Source organism: Archocentrus centrarchus, chromosome 4, assembly GCF_007364275.1.
Source record: "Archocentrus centrarchus isolate MPI-CPG fArcCen1 chromosome 4, fArcCen1, whole genome shotgun sequence".
Lineage (NCBI taxonomy): Eukaryota > Metazoa > Chordata > Actinopteri > Cichliformes > Cichlidae > Archocentrus > Archocentrus centrarchus.
This window is the reverse complement of record NC_044349.1, coordinates 30148810-30163044: the sequence shown is the minus strand read 5'-3', so window position 1 is coordinate 30163044 and position 14235 is coordinate 30148810. Positions and strand designations below refer to the sequence as shown.

Sequence of the window (14235 nt, the reverse complement as noted above, 5' to 3'; positions counted from 1 at the left end):
ATTTTTAAGTAAAATAATGAGTAAATCAAACAAAGGAGGCAGTTTAAGGTGTTTTACATAATTGCTATTTTTAAATTACTGTTTGAATGAAAAAAGGAGGGGAACAAGTTATCCATCCATTAAGCTGTCTTAGGGCAAAGGCACCCTGGGCAGGTCACCAATCCATCACAGGGTCAACATATAGAGACAACCATTCACACCTACAGCCAATTAAAAATCATCCATCTTCTGTCCTAAGGTGGATGTTTAGGCTGTGCGAAGAGGCCGGCGTCCCCAGAAAGAACCCTCGCAAGCTCTGTACAGAAGGGTAGATTCAAACCCAGGACCTTCTTGCTGCGAGGCAACAATGCTAACCACTGCACCACCGTGCTGCCTGAGCAGAAAATCTGTGAAATGTAAAAGATGAAAAAGTACAAAATTAAAGTACTGACAAGTTTAAATCAGAATTTAAAAAAAAAGAAAAAGAGGCATGAAAACTGTGGAAAAAAGAACGAGGAGATGGTTTTAAAGAGGAGTAAAAGAAGCATCTGTGTGCACTGTGAACAAGCATCACTGAACAGAGGAGGCGGATTACGTGAAACATCTTCAAGAAACAAAAATATCTATTTTTGCTAATACTTCATAATAATATTAATGAACTGCAAATTAATAGTTGATTAAGTTATAGTTTAATCAATTTAATTACATTTTACTGTTGATTAAATGTTGTTTTGCTGTTTATGCTATTAAAACTTGGAAGTAGTGTTATTTTCTTACTGTATCAGTAATAAAATAAAGTAGGTGAAATAAGTCACTTCAATAGGTACACCTGTTCAGCTCATTATCATGATTATCAATCAGCCAGTCACGTGGCAGCAACTAAGTGCATTTACTCATGGAGACACGGTCGAGACGACCTGCCGAAGTTCAAACTGAGCATCAGAAAGTGCAAAAAAGGTGATTTAAGTTTGAACGTGGCATGACTGTTGGTGCCAGACAGGCTGGTCTGAGTATTTCAGAAGCTGCTGATCTGCTGGGATTTTCTCACACAATCATCTCAGAGAATGGCCCAAAAAAGAGAAAATAATCCAGTGAGCAGCAGTGCTCTGGGTGAAAATACCTTGTTGATGTCAGAGGAGAATGGGTGGACTGCTTCAAGCTGATAGGAAGGCAGCAGTAACTCACCCCCCCCCCAAAAAAAAAAAAAAACCCAAGACAAACACTCATTAGAACTGATACAACACATCAAACCTTGAAGCAGCAGAAGACCACTAGGAACAGGAAACTGAGGCTACAGTTCACACAGGCTCACCAAAATTGGAAAAACGTTGGCTGATCTGATGAGTCTTGTTTTCTCCTACAACATTCAGAGAGAGTAAGGTCAGAATTTGGAGTGAAAAACAAGAAGGCATGAATCAATCCTGCTGTGTATCTGCGGTTCAGGCGGTGGTGTAATGTGGGAAATGTTCATGCCACACTTTGGCAGTATTGTTGCTGACCATGTCCACCTCTTTATGACCACAGTCTGGCCATCTTCTGATGGCTGCTTCCAGCAGGATAAAGCACCGTATCATAAAGCTCAACTGTTCACTGTACTAACATGGGCTCACCAGTCAGATTTCAGTCCAGTAGAGCACCTTTGGAATGTGACGGACCAGGAAATTCTCATCATGAATGTGCAGCCAACAATTATGCAGCAAGAGTGATGTTAGTGCGTCAATATGGACCAGAATCTCTGAGGAATATTTCCAACACTGTGTTGAATCTGTGCCACAAAGAACTAATGCAGTTCTGAAGGCAAAAAGGGGCCCAACCCAGCACTACCAAGGTGTTCCTAATAAAGTACCCAGTGAGCTGATTTGACCATGATTGCTAAATGTTTTTGTCCTTTTGTGATAAAGATTTCATCGCTGATCAGTGAAGTCCTAGAAGCCAGTCTTGCAGGTTGCCAGTCATCTTGAACTACCTTCAGGCACTTATTTGGGCAGTTATTTTGAAGCGTGATCTAAATTGAATTTCAGTAATCATGGGACAGAAATGCATGCACAGAATCATCAATCAAATGAGATTTTTTTTTTTTTTTTTTAAAAGCGCTTTTAAAGGTTTTATATTTTGCTCTAAAATAAGTATAACTTATGGAAGTTATTCTTCTATTGCCATATTTGCTGTTGCAAAATTCTCCCATAGATTTCTAGTCAGGATCGTGTCCTTCTTATAACATCTCTGGGAAAACATCCAATGGCTCAGAGATACAAAGTGGTTGCTATGATGCTTTGCATCTCTAAGATCTGTCCCCCAGCAGTGGGACGGGCCTCTTAGAATTTAACCCAAACCACAACCTTTTCCTAAACCTAACAAAACAACAAGTGAAAGCAAAACTGAACAGGAAAGGAACTGCAGTCAGCAGGTTTGCAGTCTTGTGACATACACACCAGCTACTCTGGCTCCCTACTTACATAAGCTTTAAAGCAAGTGTAACACACCAGTGAGACAAACAGGACCAGAGTAAAACACATGGATGGGTCACCATTCTGCACTCCTTCCTGGCTGAAGAAGCCAAACCAAAATCTGACCATTAACTCCACAGCTGCTGTGAACCAGTCCAAAATTCACCAGAGTACAGCAAACTAAACTGTTTATCCTGCACTAAACTGCAGTATTTTCACGCAACCTTTATTAATTTCCTCTTTTTTTTTTAAGTTTTGAGTTTAGCTTGGTTTGCTTTCTTTTCTTGTCTCCCCTGTGTGTTTAGATTCCCTCTGTGATCAGTCTCCTTTGTCCAGTCTTCTGTGTTGTCTTGTTTCTATTTCATGTTTGGTCTCTTCCTGTTTTATTTTGACAGTCCCTCGTCCTTTGTGTTTAGTTTTGCTTCCCTTGTTTAATTAGTTTCTAGATTCTGTTCACCTGTGCCCTGTGTTCCCCAGCTGTTTCCTTTCTCCCATTATTACCTCCTGTGTGTATTTAAGCCCCTGTGTTTGTTCTGTCCTTTGTCGTGTCCTCCCTCATGGAGGTGTGGTTTTGGTCTTGTCTGTCTTGCTGAACTACCGCGTCCACAACTTATGACCGAAAACGTCATCGCTGATGGATCCGGTGTTGTGCCAAAAGGTGATTTCTGGTATTTGCCAGAAAACAATTACCTGTATTTAAACTGTTGTAAATGACTTGTTGACCTATAATCTATGAAACGTGTCAAAATTGTCATGAATCATACCATTGAGGTTTGTGGGTATTTGCTTATGCACAGCTGTCTTAAGGTCCTCCTCCTGCACTTCAGTCAGGTTGAGGTCTGCACTTTGAGGCCATTGCAGCGCCCTGATTCTTTTTCTGTTGCAGATTTACTGCTGTGCTTGGAGTTGTCATCATCCTGTTGCATGACCCTGTTTGGGCCAAATTTTAGCTGTGGGATAGATGCGCTCACATTTGACTCTAGAAGACTTCAGCATACAGAGGAGTTCGTGGTCGACTCAGTGACTGCAAGGTGTCCACATTCTGCGGTTGAAAGATTTGCTCAAATCATAACCCCTCCACCGCCGTGCTGACTGATATGAGGTGTTGATATGCTATGATTGGTTTCTGCTTAATGTGGTGCTGCGCTCTATGACAAAATATCTCCACTTTGATCTTGTCTGTCCAAAGGATGTTGTTCATGCAGTCTTATGGTTTGTTCAGATGCAACTTTGCAAACCTAAGCTGTGCTGTTTCTACTCTTCCAAACAAGCCATACTTAGTCTGATTGTGCTCTCACAAACTTCAACATTTAACATGCTAACTGAGATGTCTGGAGTCTGAGATGTAGCTCTTGTTTCACATGAGGAGAATGGCAATAAAGCTCTTTGAATCTTAAAATAATAATTAAAAAAAAATACAACTTAAAGTGTGTGTGTGTGTGTGTGTGTGTGTGTGTGTGTGTGTGTATATCTCACAAACAGTGTCCCTCCACTGAGATGACAGAGCCAGCAGTGGCTTCCAGGTCATTTGAGTTTGAGACCCCTGGCTTAGATAATATGAACTAATGCAGGATTTCCATAGCCAGGCGATGTTCTGTTAATTAGCTGTGTCTATGTGATGCACCTGCAGTCTTTGGATGCAGCTGAAATGTCTTTATTTACTTGAGCCTGGCTCCAAATCCTCACAGGCTCATGTTTACAGTTTTGGTCTCAGTAACTTTTTTTTTTTTAAATTTTTGCTTAAAGGTAACTACATGGAGGATGATTTTAAAAACAAAGTACGGCTTAAACTTTAAGGCTTAGTTTGCAGCTGGAGGCTGTCTGCCAGGCTTCACCTTGGCTAACTGTGAGCTGGACCTATCAGCTACTTTGTGGTGTTGGTGCCTTTTTGGAGCACAGGAATCTAAAATGAAGTAATTTAGTGCTCCACCTTCTCTTTCCAAATATGGTCACCCCTGGCGCCAAAAGCTGACACTGAGGCTTTAAAATGTGGAACGTAAAACCAATGGGTGACGTCACTGGGGCTACTTCCGTCTTTTCAATACAGTCTATGGATGATTTACAGACTAAATGTTAATCAGTTAGTGAACAGTGTTGTGTGGGTGGGTGGAGGAAGTGCGGTGGATGAAGGTGGAGTTTCTCAGGTGGGTGGTGCAGCTCAGCGGCACACTAAAGCGTGAGTTGGCTCGGGTTCATCCGTCAGTGTTTTTCGTATGTCCTGTGGGGAGGCCGTTATGATGAACTGAGAACGATTCGTGGAGCTCGTTTTATTAATATTTAACTGAGACACTTCGGGACCGCCCCCCCCCCCCCCCCCCCCCCTGAGGTGTTTTTGTATTTCCACGCTGCGGCTCAGTTACCTGAAGGAGCCTCGATGACTTGAAGCAGCGACGGTGAGTTTAATTTATTACCTGCTTACCTGCTCTGACAAACCGTGTCAGGTTTATTACACCTTTTCAAAAAGCTATTCACAAGTTTATTTCTCCAGTTTTTGAGCTGTTGAACTGTTTAGAAACCCATAAGTAGAAGTGAAAGTCATAGCAGCTTGTACTCTAGGTGGTTTGACACTGGTAATGTGTGAAAATTGAAAGTGTGACTATTGGAAGCCCGTGTTTTTTTTGCTGTGTGTTGAACTGCAGGAAGTCAGCCCGAAATTGAAGCAAACGGAGAAATATCTGGGTCATCGTCAGTGGAAACTGCAAACGGCGACCACATACAGGCTTTTAATGCGATTTACATTTACGGGAACTATCAGGGGTGTGTTGGAAAATAAACCCACCTAAAATTAGGTTACACGGATTCTGTGTGGAGAAAGTCAATGGAAAGATGAACGGTGACCCTAAAAAAAAGCGACATTTATTTCTCATCACTTCACTGAAAACAGACTTCATGGCAGCTGGAGCGCTTTTAAATAACGAGGAGGCCTGTAAAGGGTTGTGAAAACACGTCTTAAAATCCAGAGATAAGTTTTACATTTTAAAAATATTTACGGTTTGATTTCTCCTGTAAGTGAGAAATAACATTTCCTTATTCCCACATGTGCGTTTCCTGAAGTGTTGATCACTTAACATTTAGAGAAAAGTCCCCTGTGTGGGAGACACGTTTCTTGCAAATCAAGTCAAAAAGACACTAAAGTGTGGGCTGATATCAGAAGTGCTTTATGAGTTTGTTGAATTCAAATAACAACCTGACTGATTTGATTTCGTATTAACGTGGAGCCCTTACACAATGGCGGATCTAGGATTTTTCTGAGTAAGGGGCCATCAAGGGGCCACAGTATTCATAGAGGGGCCAAATATTTGTGGTAGATGTACGGATTTCAGAATTCAGTAAACATATGTGCATTTCACTAAATAACAATATCAGACATTTCATACATTACAGCATTAACTGTTGTCGCTCTCCCTAAATGATTTCTGACCTGATGAAAAGGGTCTGGAGGTGCCCTGCTCCTGACCAGCCTCTGGTCTACTGTGTTCTGCTGCTCTCTCCCTCCTCTCACCCTGCTCATTTTCAGCTGGCAGACTCACTCTTTTGCTCAAAAACTGCTGAATTCCAGCCTGAGACTGACCCTTTCTTTTCATATTCTTCTCTATCACTGCCAAACATTATAATTAATGTTAACACACAAATGCAAATTACAGAGAAGTACATGAATTAGTATTACACGAATTAGCGAAACTCTAACATTCATGTCCAAACACAAATAGGGCCTCAGTTAACATTACTCTTAACTAACTTTGCTTCTTAATTTAATGTTTATCAGACTTACGCTATGTGACAACTGTGAGTAAAAAGGGATTTATGACTTATTATTACCAACAAACTCCTCAAAATGTAGACTGGCATCGGTTGTCAGTAACCCCTTAACGCCTGAATTTATGTAGCTGTATATGAAAAAATGTTTCATGTGTGTTTTTGCCTTTAAGTAGATAGTAAATATTGTTGAGATTATTAATTTCACTTTTGCACAAAAAATAAATAGAAATTTTGGTATGTTGCAAATTTGCTACAGCAGGCATAATGGTCCATACTAAGAAAACAATAACAGAGTAATATAACAGTGAAAAAACAATGTTTTATTTATTCACCCAACAGCAGGCATTCAATAATAAATATTACCACCAACACCAATTATTGGCACCAACACAATACACACAAATATTACAGGAAACATTGCATTAATTTGAATTCTAGATTAATTTGAATTGTAAATTAAGTTTTGAAATGTACAGTATGTGCTGAACCTAAAAGAATGATTGAGAATGCACAGAAAACTTCACAAACAATGCAACAATAACAATGTTGACTCAAAACAAAGTTACTCAACTTTTTAACTTTATGGAACAAGGGCTGACACTCATACACCCACACCACCTTCACCCACCCACCCACACCCACACCCCCTCCACTCACCCACACCCACACCCACACACAGGCACAACAATGTAAACAAACTATTTAACATAATGTCTGTCTTTCTGTCTTTCTTATTCGTGGAATGCACAGAAGCAGTTTTTAGTCTTAGGCACAGGTGAACGTCACATTTTGTGCACTCAATGCTTGTGTGGCCCGTGCACTTTGGAAATTTGCAGCGTTGCCGCACACTGTCAATTTGCAGCCAGTGACCCACTCCATCAGCATGGACATCTTGTGTGGGAATAGCTTTAGTTGGTCCCCTGCGCTGCTTCTTCTGGAACTCTCACTCCATGTCCGATGAGGGCCGCCCCCTCTTTTTGGCCTCTTCTTGGCAGTCTGATTGAGTCATTGTCTGGGAGAGCACCTTGCCACATGGGCACATTTTTTGCAGAGCTCTGAGTCTGTTTCACAGTCTTCCACGCCACTTTTTCTTTGTTTGGTCTCTTTTGCTTCTGTCTTGCTGCTTGGCCACTGGTGGTGACAACCTCCTCCTCACTGCTGCTCTCATCATCATCTGCAGGGATCATAATTAGAAATGTGAAAATGTATGAAACGAAATTCAGCATTTTCAATCTAAAATCTACCAGCCAACATCAAAATTTATCAACATTTGTCTGGTGCTGGTGCTAATCCTGCTTCACCTGGCTTAGGAACATTTTCTTCTTCACTAATGCTCATGTCACTCTCACTGCTGCTCTCATCGTAACCTGGCTTGGGTAAATATTATTCATCGCTGCCTGCACTGTGACAGAGACAACTATCATCACTGTCATCTGGGGGGAGTCTGACGTGAAGCTGTGCACATACGCGCTTCCTATAAAACATAGAAGTATTCATTGAGCTCTAGATAAAAAATAAAAAAAAAAGCAAGTCTAAACCAGATCTAGACTGGATCTGGACCAGTTGTGGACCTGATCTAAACCTGGTCTAAATCTGGTCTATACCGGGTCGAAACAAGGTCTAAACACTAAACCAGGTCTAACTCGAAAAGCGTTTCTCTATATAACGCTAGTTACCCTTATGGCCTACTGTCGCATATATGCTACAAAGCGAAATATTATAATAACTTCAAAAACACTTGTCACAAATATTTTACATCATTATGTCGAGTGTATAAGACCACAATAAACAGGTGAGTATTTTTATCTTAGCACAACTTACCTTATATACACCCCAGGATCAACTTTTCCAGCCTCCTACCGATAGGTAGGAGTAACAGAGTAATCCTCGCGTGTAAACACGAAATAAATCCGCCACTTTGCGATCCCAGTAGAAACAAGTGCTTGTCAAAGGTTCCTAGGTCCGTAGCGAATATGCACTAACAGGCATTGGGGGAATGCAGGCGCTATCTTGAATGGTTGATTGAATCAAACGGTTAGTCGCATATTTGCAACAACAGGCGTTAAGGGGTTTTAAAAAAACTTTCTCTGCAAAATCGTTCAAATCTTCTTTTTCTTCTGTAAGCTTTATTCACGCTGGACATTTCTATTTGGCTCATTAGCGCTACTGTTTCAGCATGGAATTGCATCCACCTATAATTTGATCCTTGCTCTCGGACAAAGGACTTCAGGGGGCCAATCAGATTTCAGATGGGGCTAATGCCCCTATGGCCCCGCCCCTAGAACCGCCCCTGCCCTTACAATAAAAAGTCCAAACAAGCCTCCCATAACAGAGCCAGAGTAGCTCCGTGAGCTACAAGTGTTTGTGGTGTTTTAAAAACAGGCTTCTCATCAAATATAGAAGTTTATCTCATTAGTTTCTCATCTGTTTTCATCCGGAGTGTTTCTGCCAGCTTCAGGGGCGAGATGAAGGGTTCCCGTGACTGTGCCAGGTTTGCAGTCATGTCAGGTTCAGGGCTTCTCATAATTTTGGCTTTAACAAAATATCTTTTTCTTTAAATATATCAAATAACTTTATTCAGGTGTTGTTCATATTCACGTTTTTGGATCCAAAAAAAAAAAAAAAGCCTGCTCTCTGCTGCATCAGTTCTTTAAATTTCCGTGCGTTTGTTTTGTCTTCAGCTGAAATTCAGGTGCATCTTAAACCCGACACACATGGATGTCAGAAGGAAAAGGCCCAATGATGCTGCCCACGTCGGTCCACTTGGCTTCAGCAACTAATAGGTGAGAGAAATGGTTCACATCCCGTAAACACGTTCTGCTGTGTGCTTTCACTTTTAAACCACAGCAGATATCACACTGATATAATTCAGTGAAAGTGCAGAGCGTGAAATGGAAGTTCTGCTGAAGTTGGACTGAAATGAATTTGCCTTCACTGTGTTTTTAATTATTGCTGGCTCACAGTCACATCAGCCACCTGAGCAGCCACCGCAACACACCTGAAGAAGACGATGAAACCATGAGCACAGAGCTGAGAGACGCCAGCATCCTTTCCAAACCGGAGTCCTCCTCTGACCTTTTGGACCGCCACCTTCTTCCAGACCACAATGGCTCCCTGTTCAGCAGGCAGAGTCCGGACACGGAGCAAGAGCACAAGCACATCAGGGCCCTCCCCCAGTCCAGCTTCTGCTCATCACAACCCCCTCACAGTTTGCCAGCTGGGTACAGCCCGCCAACTCCTTTCCCAAGCCAGGCCTACGGCAGCTGGCTCCACCCGAGTTTTGCTAGCAGCTGGTCGGGGTATCCCAACAGCCTGCCTTCCTGTCTGAGCCAGAAGGATAACTCCAGCTGTTCTGGAGAGAGCTGCCTCTCCAGATACAAGTTCCTATCCCTCCCCAGCACTCAAAGCACCAGCCTGGGCAGCTTAGAGCAGCCTCTCTCTCTGCGCTCCAACCCCCCTTCAGCCAACCTCTACCACCACACGCTGTCTCCATACTCGTGTGCGCCACAGGGGCTCGGCTGCTGTGCTCAGTGTCCCGCAGACACCTTCAGCAGGGGGGCAGCGGGCAACAAGCACCCCTGGCCTGAGTTTCATCCAGCAAACGGCCCATTTCCTGCAGGTGGATTCACACAGATGTGAGTTGTTTTTGTTTTTTTTGTTTTGAATTATAATTCTCTCTCACACTGTTTGTTTGTTTCCAATGCTGGTTAAAAAATATTATATATTAAATTCATGCAGTGACCACAATGCACCAGCCAAAGAGAAGTGGCCTCCTTGCAGCGCCCCGCTGTCTCTGGAGCAGAGTGAGTGTTCACGAGCAGATCAGACGGCTTGGCCCTGTTATCAGATGATCCCTCCTCTAAAAATGTATGTCTTTGTGTTGCAGGGCGTGTCTTTGTCACTTATGAAGCCGACAACGACAAACACGTCAATGAGATCATCAACTTTGTGGCTCTGCTGCGGCACAATGGCTTTGACACGCACGTACGTGCAGTTTTTAATCGTTTTGTTGTTGTTTTTTTTTTTAAAAACGTGCCTCTTCGAAATCTGAACTCGAGGGGAAAAAAAGAGGTTCAGATTCAGCTGGTTAGATTTTAAATTTATCAGAAAATTACTGGCACAAGTTTGTTATTTTTAACCTAACATTACATTTTTTTTGTGCAGTAATTATAAATATTTGGCTTTTGTTTTGTTTTTTGAAGAGTGGACTTAGCTCCTGCCTTTTTAGTGTGGGCTCTCATTTTATAGTTTCAGCTTTGATTTTGTTGTTGATTCTGAGTTTCTGTCAGTGTCTTACAAGAACCCCCCCCCCCCAGTCCTCTGCACCAGGATTTAGTTATACGTTTCTTTATTTTCAGTCAGAAGCCATTACATTAGTTAATGCCTCTTCTTTTCTAAAACAGCTTGAAAATCTATAAGGAAGTTAAAAAAGGTTTATTATAGGCGAGGCCATGGGGGCCACCGTCCCGCTCCCTCCACCATGCTTTGCACCCCTCATTGTATTCTTTGCAAGCTGTGGATCGCTGTATCCTGTTTCAGTAAACTAACATAAAGCAGGAAAACGTGATGCAAGAAGAATATTTGAACTTTAAGTTCTTGTGCATTTTTAAACCTCTGCATTACTGGCCAGCGACTGTTTGTGTGTCTTTAATCAGCACTAAAAACCTGCAGTCTCAGTGCTGCATTTTAAGCCTTACCTGTGTCATTTCACACCAGCACACAGTGACGAGATGATGTTAAATTACCAACACTGACAGGGGAAAAAAGTATTTACGGAGGAGGAGAGTGCTGTGGTTTTCTTCATTATTTTCTATTATTTGTGAAACACTTTAAGAGTGTTACACTAACATTTGTGAGGTTATTAATTTCTGAGTGCGAGTACATTTTTTTTTTTTTTTTTGTCAGACAATGATGAAAAATGAAGAGTTCCCTCGGTTGCTTGCACCACATGATGTTTAGCAGGACTTCCTGGATTTTGCTTTCTAAGAAGCAAAATCCAGGAAGCAGCTTCTTGTGATTTACACATGAGGATTTTTTTTCTTTTGTTTTTATCTTATCAGAGCAGCTCGGTCTCTCTTGCAACCTTCTCTGATAATGACTTTGCTGCTTTTAGGTTCTGTAGCTGCAAAATGAAGGTGCTTTTTAGTGCAGTGTACTTCTTCTCCTTATTGGCTGTTACCTGCACAGGGTTAAAGAGTCTGACTCGCAGCTTTGTTTGTTTCAGATTGATATTTTTGAGCAGCAGTTCAGAAGCATAAGCAAGATTGACTTCATGGAGCGGTACCTGAGTGAGGTAAAAATCAGTTAGTGAAATTCTTTTATGTAAAGTATATGTAATAAAAACACTTTAAATTTAATATTCTACCCACTAGGGAAGCTTTCCCATCTTGAGGTTCAAATTCAGAGTCTCTCTGCAAGAGTGAACATGTTTTATGAAGCTGTTTTATAAGCATGTATGAAAGCAAGCATGAAAGTGGCTCATTGACAGCTACTGAAGAGCAATAACAGTTTGCTGTTTTCTCACTCAGAAAGAGTACCTGATCATCATCATCATCAGCCCCAAGTACTACGAGACGGTGACGGCCTCCCCTGTTGGGCTGGAGAATGACGAGAGGACCTTCAACACAGTTTACATACATAAACAGGTCAGAGAGCCGACTGACTGAAATAATCTTTAAAATAAAACGGTGATCAAGCGCCGCCGAGACTTAAAATTGTGTGTGTTTTTTTGTTTTTGTTTTTTACTGCGTGTCACTCAGCTCCAGAATGAATTCATCCAGAATGGAAGCAAGAATTTCAGGTTCATTCCCATTCTGTTCCCCGGGGCTAAAAAGGTGAGTTTTACATTCCTTTCTGAGAGAGCTCATGCAAAAAAAAGGAAAAACAAAAAAAACACTCAACCGTCTCACGTTTTTTTTTTTTTTTTTTTTTCCCCCCTTCAGTGTCACGTCCCTAATTGGCTCCAGAACACACATGTATACGGATGGCCACGTGATCGGGATGACATCCTGCGGCGGCTCATGAGGGTCGAGAAGTACAACCCACCACCCATCGGGGAGCTTCCGACCATCGTTTCCATCCCCATTTAGAAAACTCTGAGCTCACAGACTGGACTGAAATCTTATTGGCTGTTGGTCATTACTGGGGTGAACAGGGCTTCATATGCACGTTGGATTTCTTTCATTTTTTTAACTTGACTGCACAGTGGCGATGAGGTGCTTCTTGTGAACAGATGTTTGTTTAAATTAATCTCACACCATCTTGGTTTGATATGGAGGTGCAGAGTCGAGCTTTTAAATATCGCTGCAGCTTGTTACTGTGCATCAAGCTATGTGTTCACTGGTGCTCCTCCAATAAGTTTATGAAAGAGGATGTGTTATAATTACCAGCTCTGTATTTTTTAATTCTTGGACTCAACCAGAGGTGCTTTGCATGATTTACAGTTCAAAGTATTCCTTGTTTATCGGACCAGTGCAGAAGCTGTTTGAGGAGACTGTAAGCCATGTTGTTAAAGCTACAGTTTACACGTGTTCCCTAAATGCATCATGCACAGGTAATCATGAAGTTACTGTTTTGAAAAGAGGACCGCTGTACAGATGCGCTGCCTGAGTGTGAGCGAGTGATCGCGGCTGTGCAGATTTCTCAAGAACCGTCTGCAAAATAAATGAAATGTTAAGTTAGAATTTTAGGGCGAGCTTTCTTGTTTTCACATGCCTTCAAATGCCTCTTTTAGGTGAGGGTGCGGCTCTCTTATAGGACTGCGTTAAAAGGTAAAGCAAAGACTATGATGTGGATCTTTCCATAAATGTACTCACACATTGCAGATCTTAACAACTTTGGTTCTTTCTGTTTGGCCGACTATGAAAGGGATTCAGCACAAGACTATAAACTGAGCTACAGGAGTAAGAAGTGAATGTCCTTTAAAAAGATGGCTAAACACACCTCTGTGTGTGCACGTGTGCCTAAACTCTGGTAACAGAACAACTTTTAGACAAAACATGAGAACTCCTCCATGTGAACAACCTCAAATTCAGCACTGCACTCATTAGTGGCCCAAGCGACGCATCTGCCAATATTCAAGCGGCGTGGACGAACGGTTGTTGAGCTGAGTGCGAGATACCCGGCCATCATGAAACCTCTCAGTTTATCTGCACCTTTCTTCTGATTGGCTGACTCTGGCAAACAGAAGGTTTAAACAGATGAGTGGGAAGTGGGTTGCTGAAATGACCATATTAGGGAGATTCTGAAAACGAGCACTTGGAGCAGTTTGAAGCCTGAGGTGTTGGGATTACTTGTACATACGAGGACCTCATTATCTGACACACTTTCCTTGTTTATATTAAACATCTGCTGCAACAATATACAGCACTGTGCAAAAGTCTTGTCACCCTTCTTTTTTTTTTTTTTTTTTTAAATTATTAAATATTTCACAAGGAAAATGTGATTTGAAACAAGCCAGTTTTTGCATGTAGACACAACACTAGTTTATCCTTTAATATAGTTGGACCTTTTTAATGCTTGAGTGATGCACAGGTCAGTGATAAGTGGCTTAAACAAAAAAAGAAAAAGAAAAACATTGCTCTGTAAATGGTCGGGTACAAGTACTGGACTGAAAACGAGTGAAAAAGCAGCCAAAGAAAAACCTGAGAATGATTGCTCAAGATCACTTTAAAAAAAAAAGAAATACAAAGAAGTGTGGCTGCCTGGAAGCAAACTGGAAAGAAATGAGGGGTGGTTCAAGATTTTTACACAGTACTTTATGTGTGATAGAAATTAAAGAAAAGCATAAGAGGCTCCTTTAATTTCACAGCCTGAAGAGTCGGTGCTCAGTCTGAGAACAGTACAGTTACCGTCTCCCATTACAGGTGCCTGTTCGTTGTAAGCCGCTGCTCAGCTGGATGCATAAAGTGTGATTTAATGCAATGCTTTATTATATCGTGTGGTTCATCTTGTTTAAAGAGAATGCCGGTGTGGGTAGGAATGGTTTATACCTCCCTGTAGGCTGCACCTCAGCTCATTTTCTCTAACTCATTTTTTGTTATGTTCCAAC

At 41.7% G+C, this 14235-nt stretch overlaps 1 protein-coding gene across 1 annotated transcript; it reads left to right on the top strand.

Moving 5' to 3' along the window:
* Window positions 1-4725: 4725 nt before the first annotated feature.
* On the top strand, window positions 4726-13569 carry traf3ip2l (TRAF3 interacting protein 2-like). The gene is made up of 9 exons (XM_030726617.1): window positions 4726-4819; window positions 8867-8968; window positions 9149-9820; window positions 9924-9988; window positions 10072-10169; window positions 11410-11478; window positions 11714-11830; window positions 11945-12019; window positions 12128-13569. The coding sequence occupies exons 2-9, from the start codon at window positions 8904-8906 to the stop codon at window positions 12272-12274; spliced, it is 1308 nt and encodes a 435-aa protein (XP_030582477.1). The 5' UTR covers window positions 4726-4819; window positions 8867-8903; the 3' UTR covers window positions 12275-13569.
* The last annotated feature ends 666 nt before the right edge of the window (window positions 13570-14235 follow it).

Excerpts from the sequence above, each read along its gene's own strand:
- traf3ip2l (XM_030726617.1), top strand. The coding sequence starts at position 8,904 with ATGTCAGAAGGAAAAGGCCCAATGATGCTGCCCACGTCGGTCCACTTG. Across the intron at positions 11,479-11,713 it reads TGGAGCGGTACCTGAGTGAG|AAAGAGTACCTGATCATCAT; the intron begins GTAAAAATCAGT and ends TTTCTCACTCAG. Across the intron at positions 11,831-11,944 it reads CAGTTTACATACATAAACAG|CTCCAGAATGAATTCATCCA; the intron begins GTCAGAGAGCCG and ends CGTGTCACTCAG.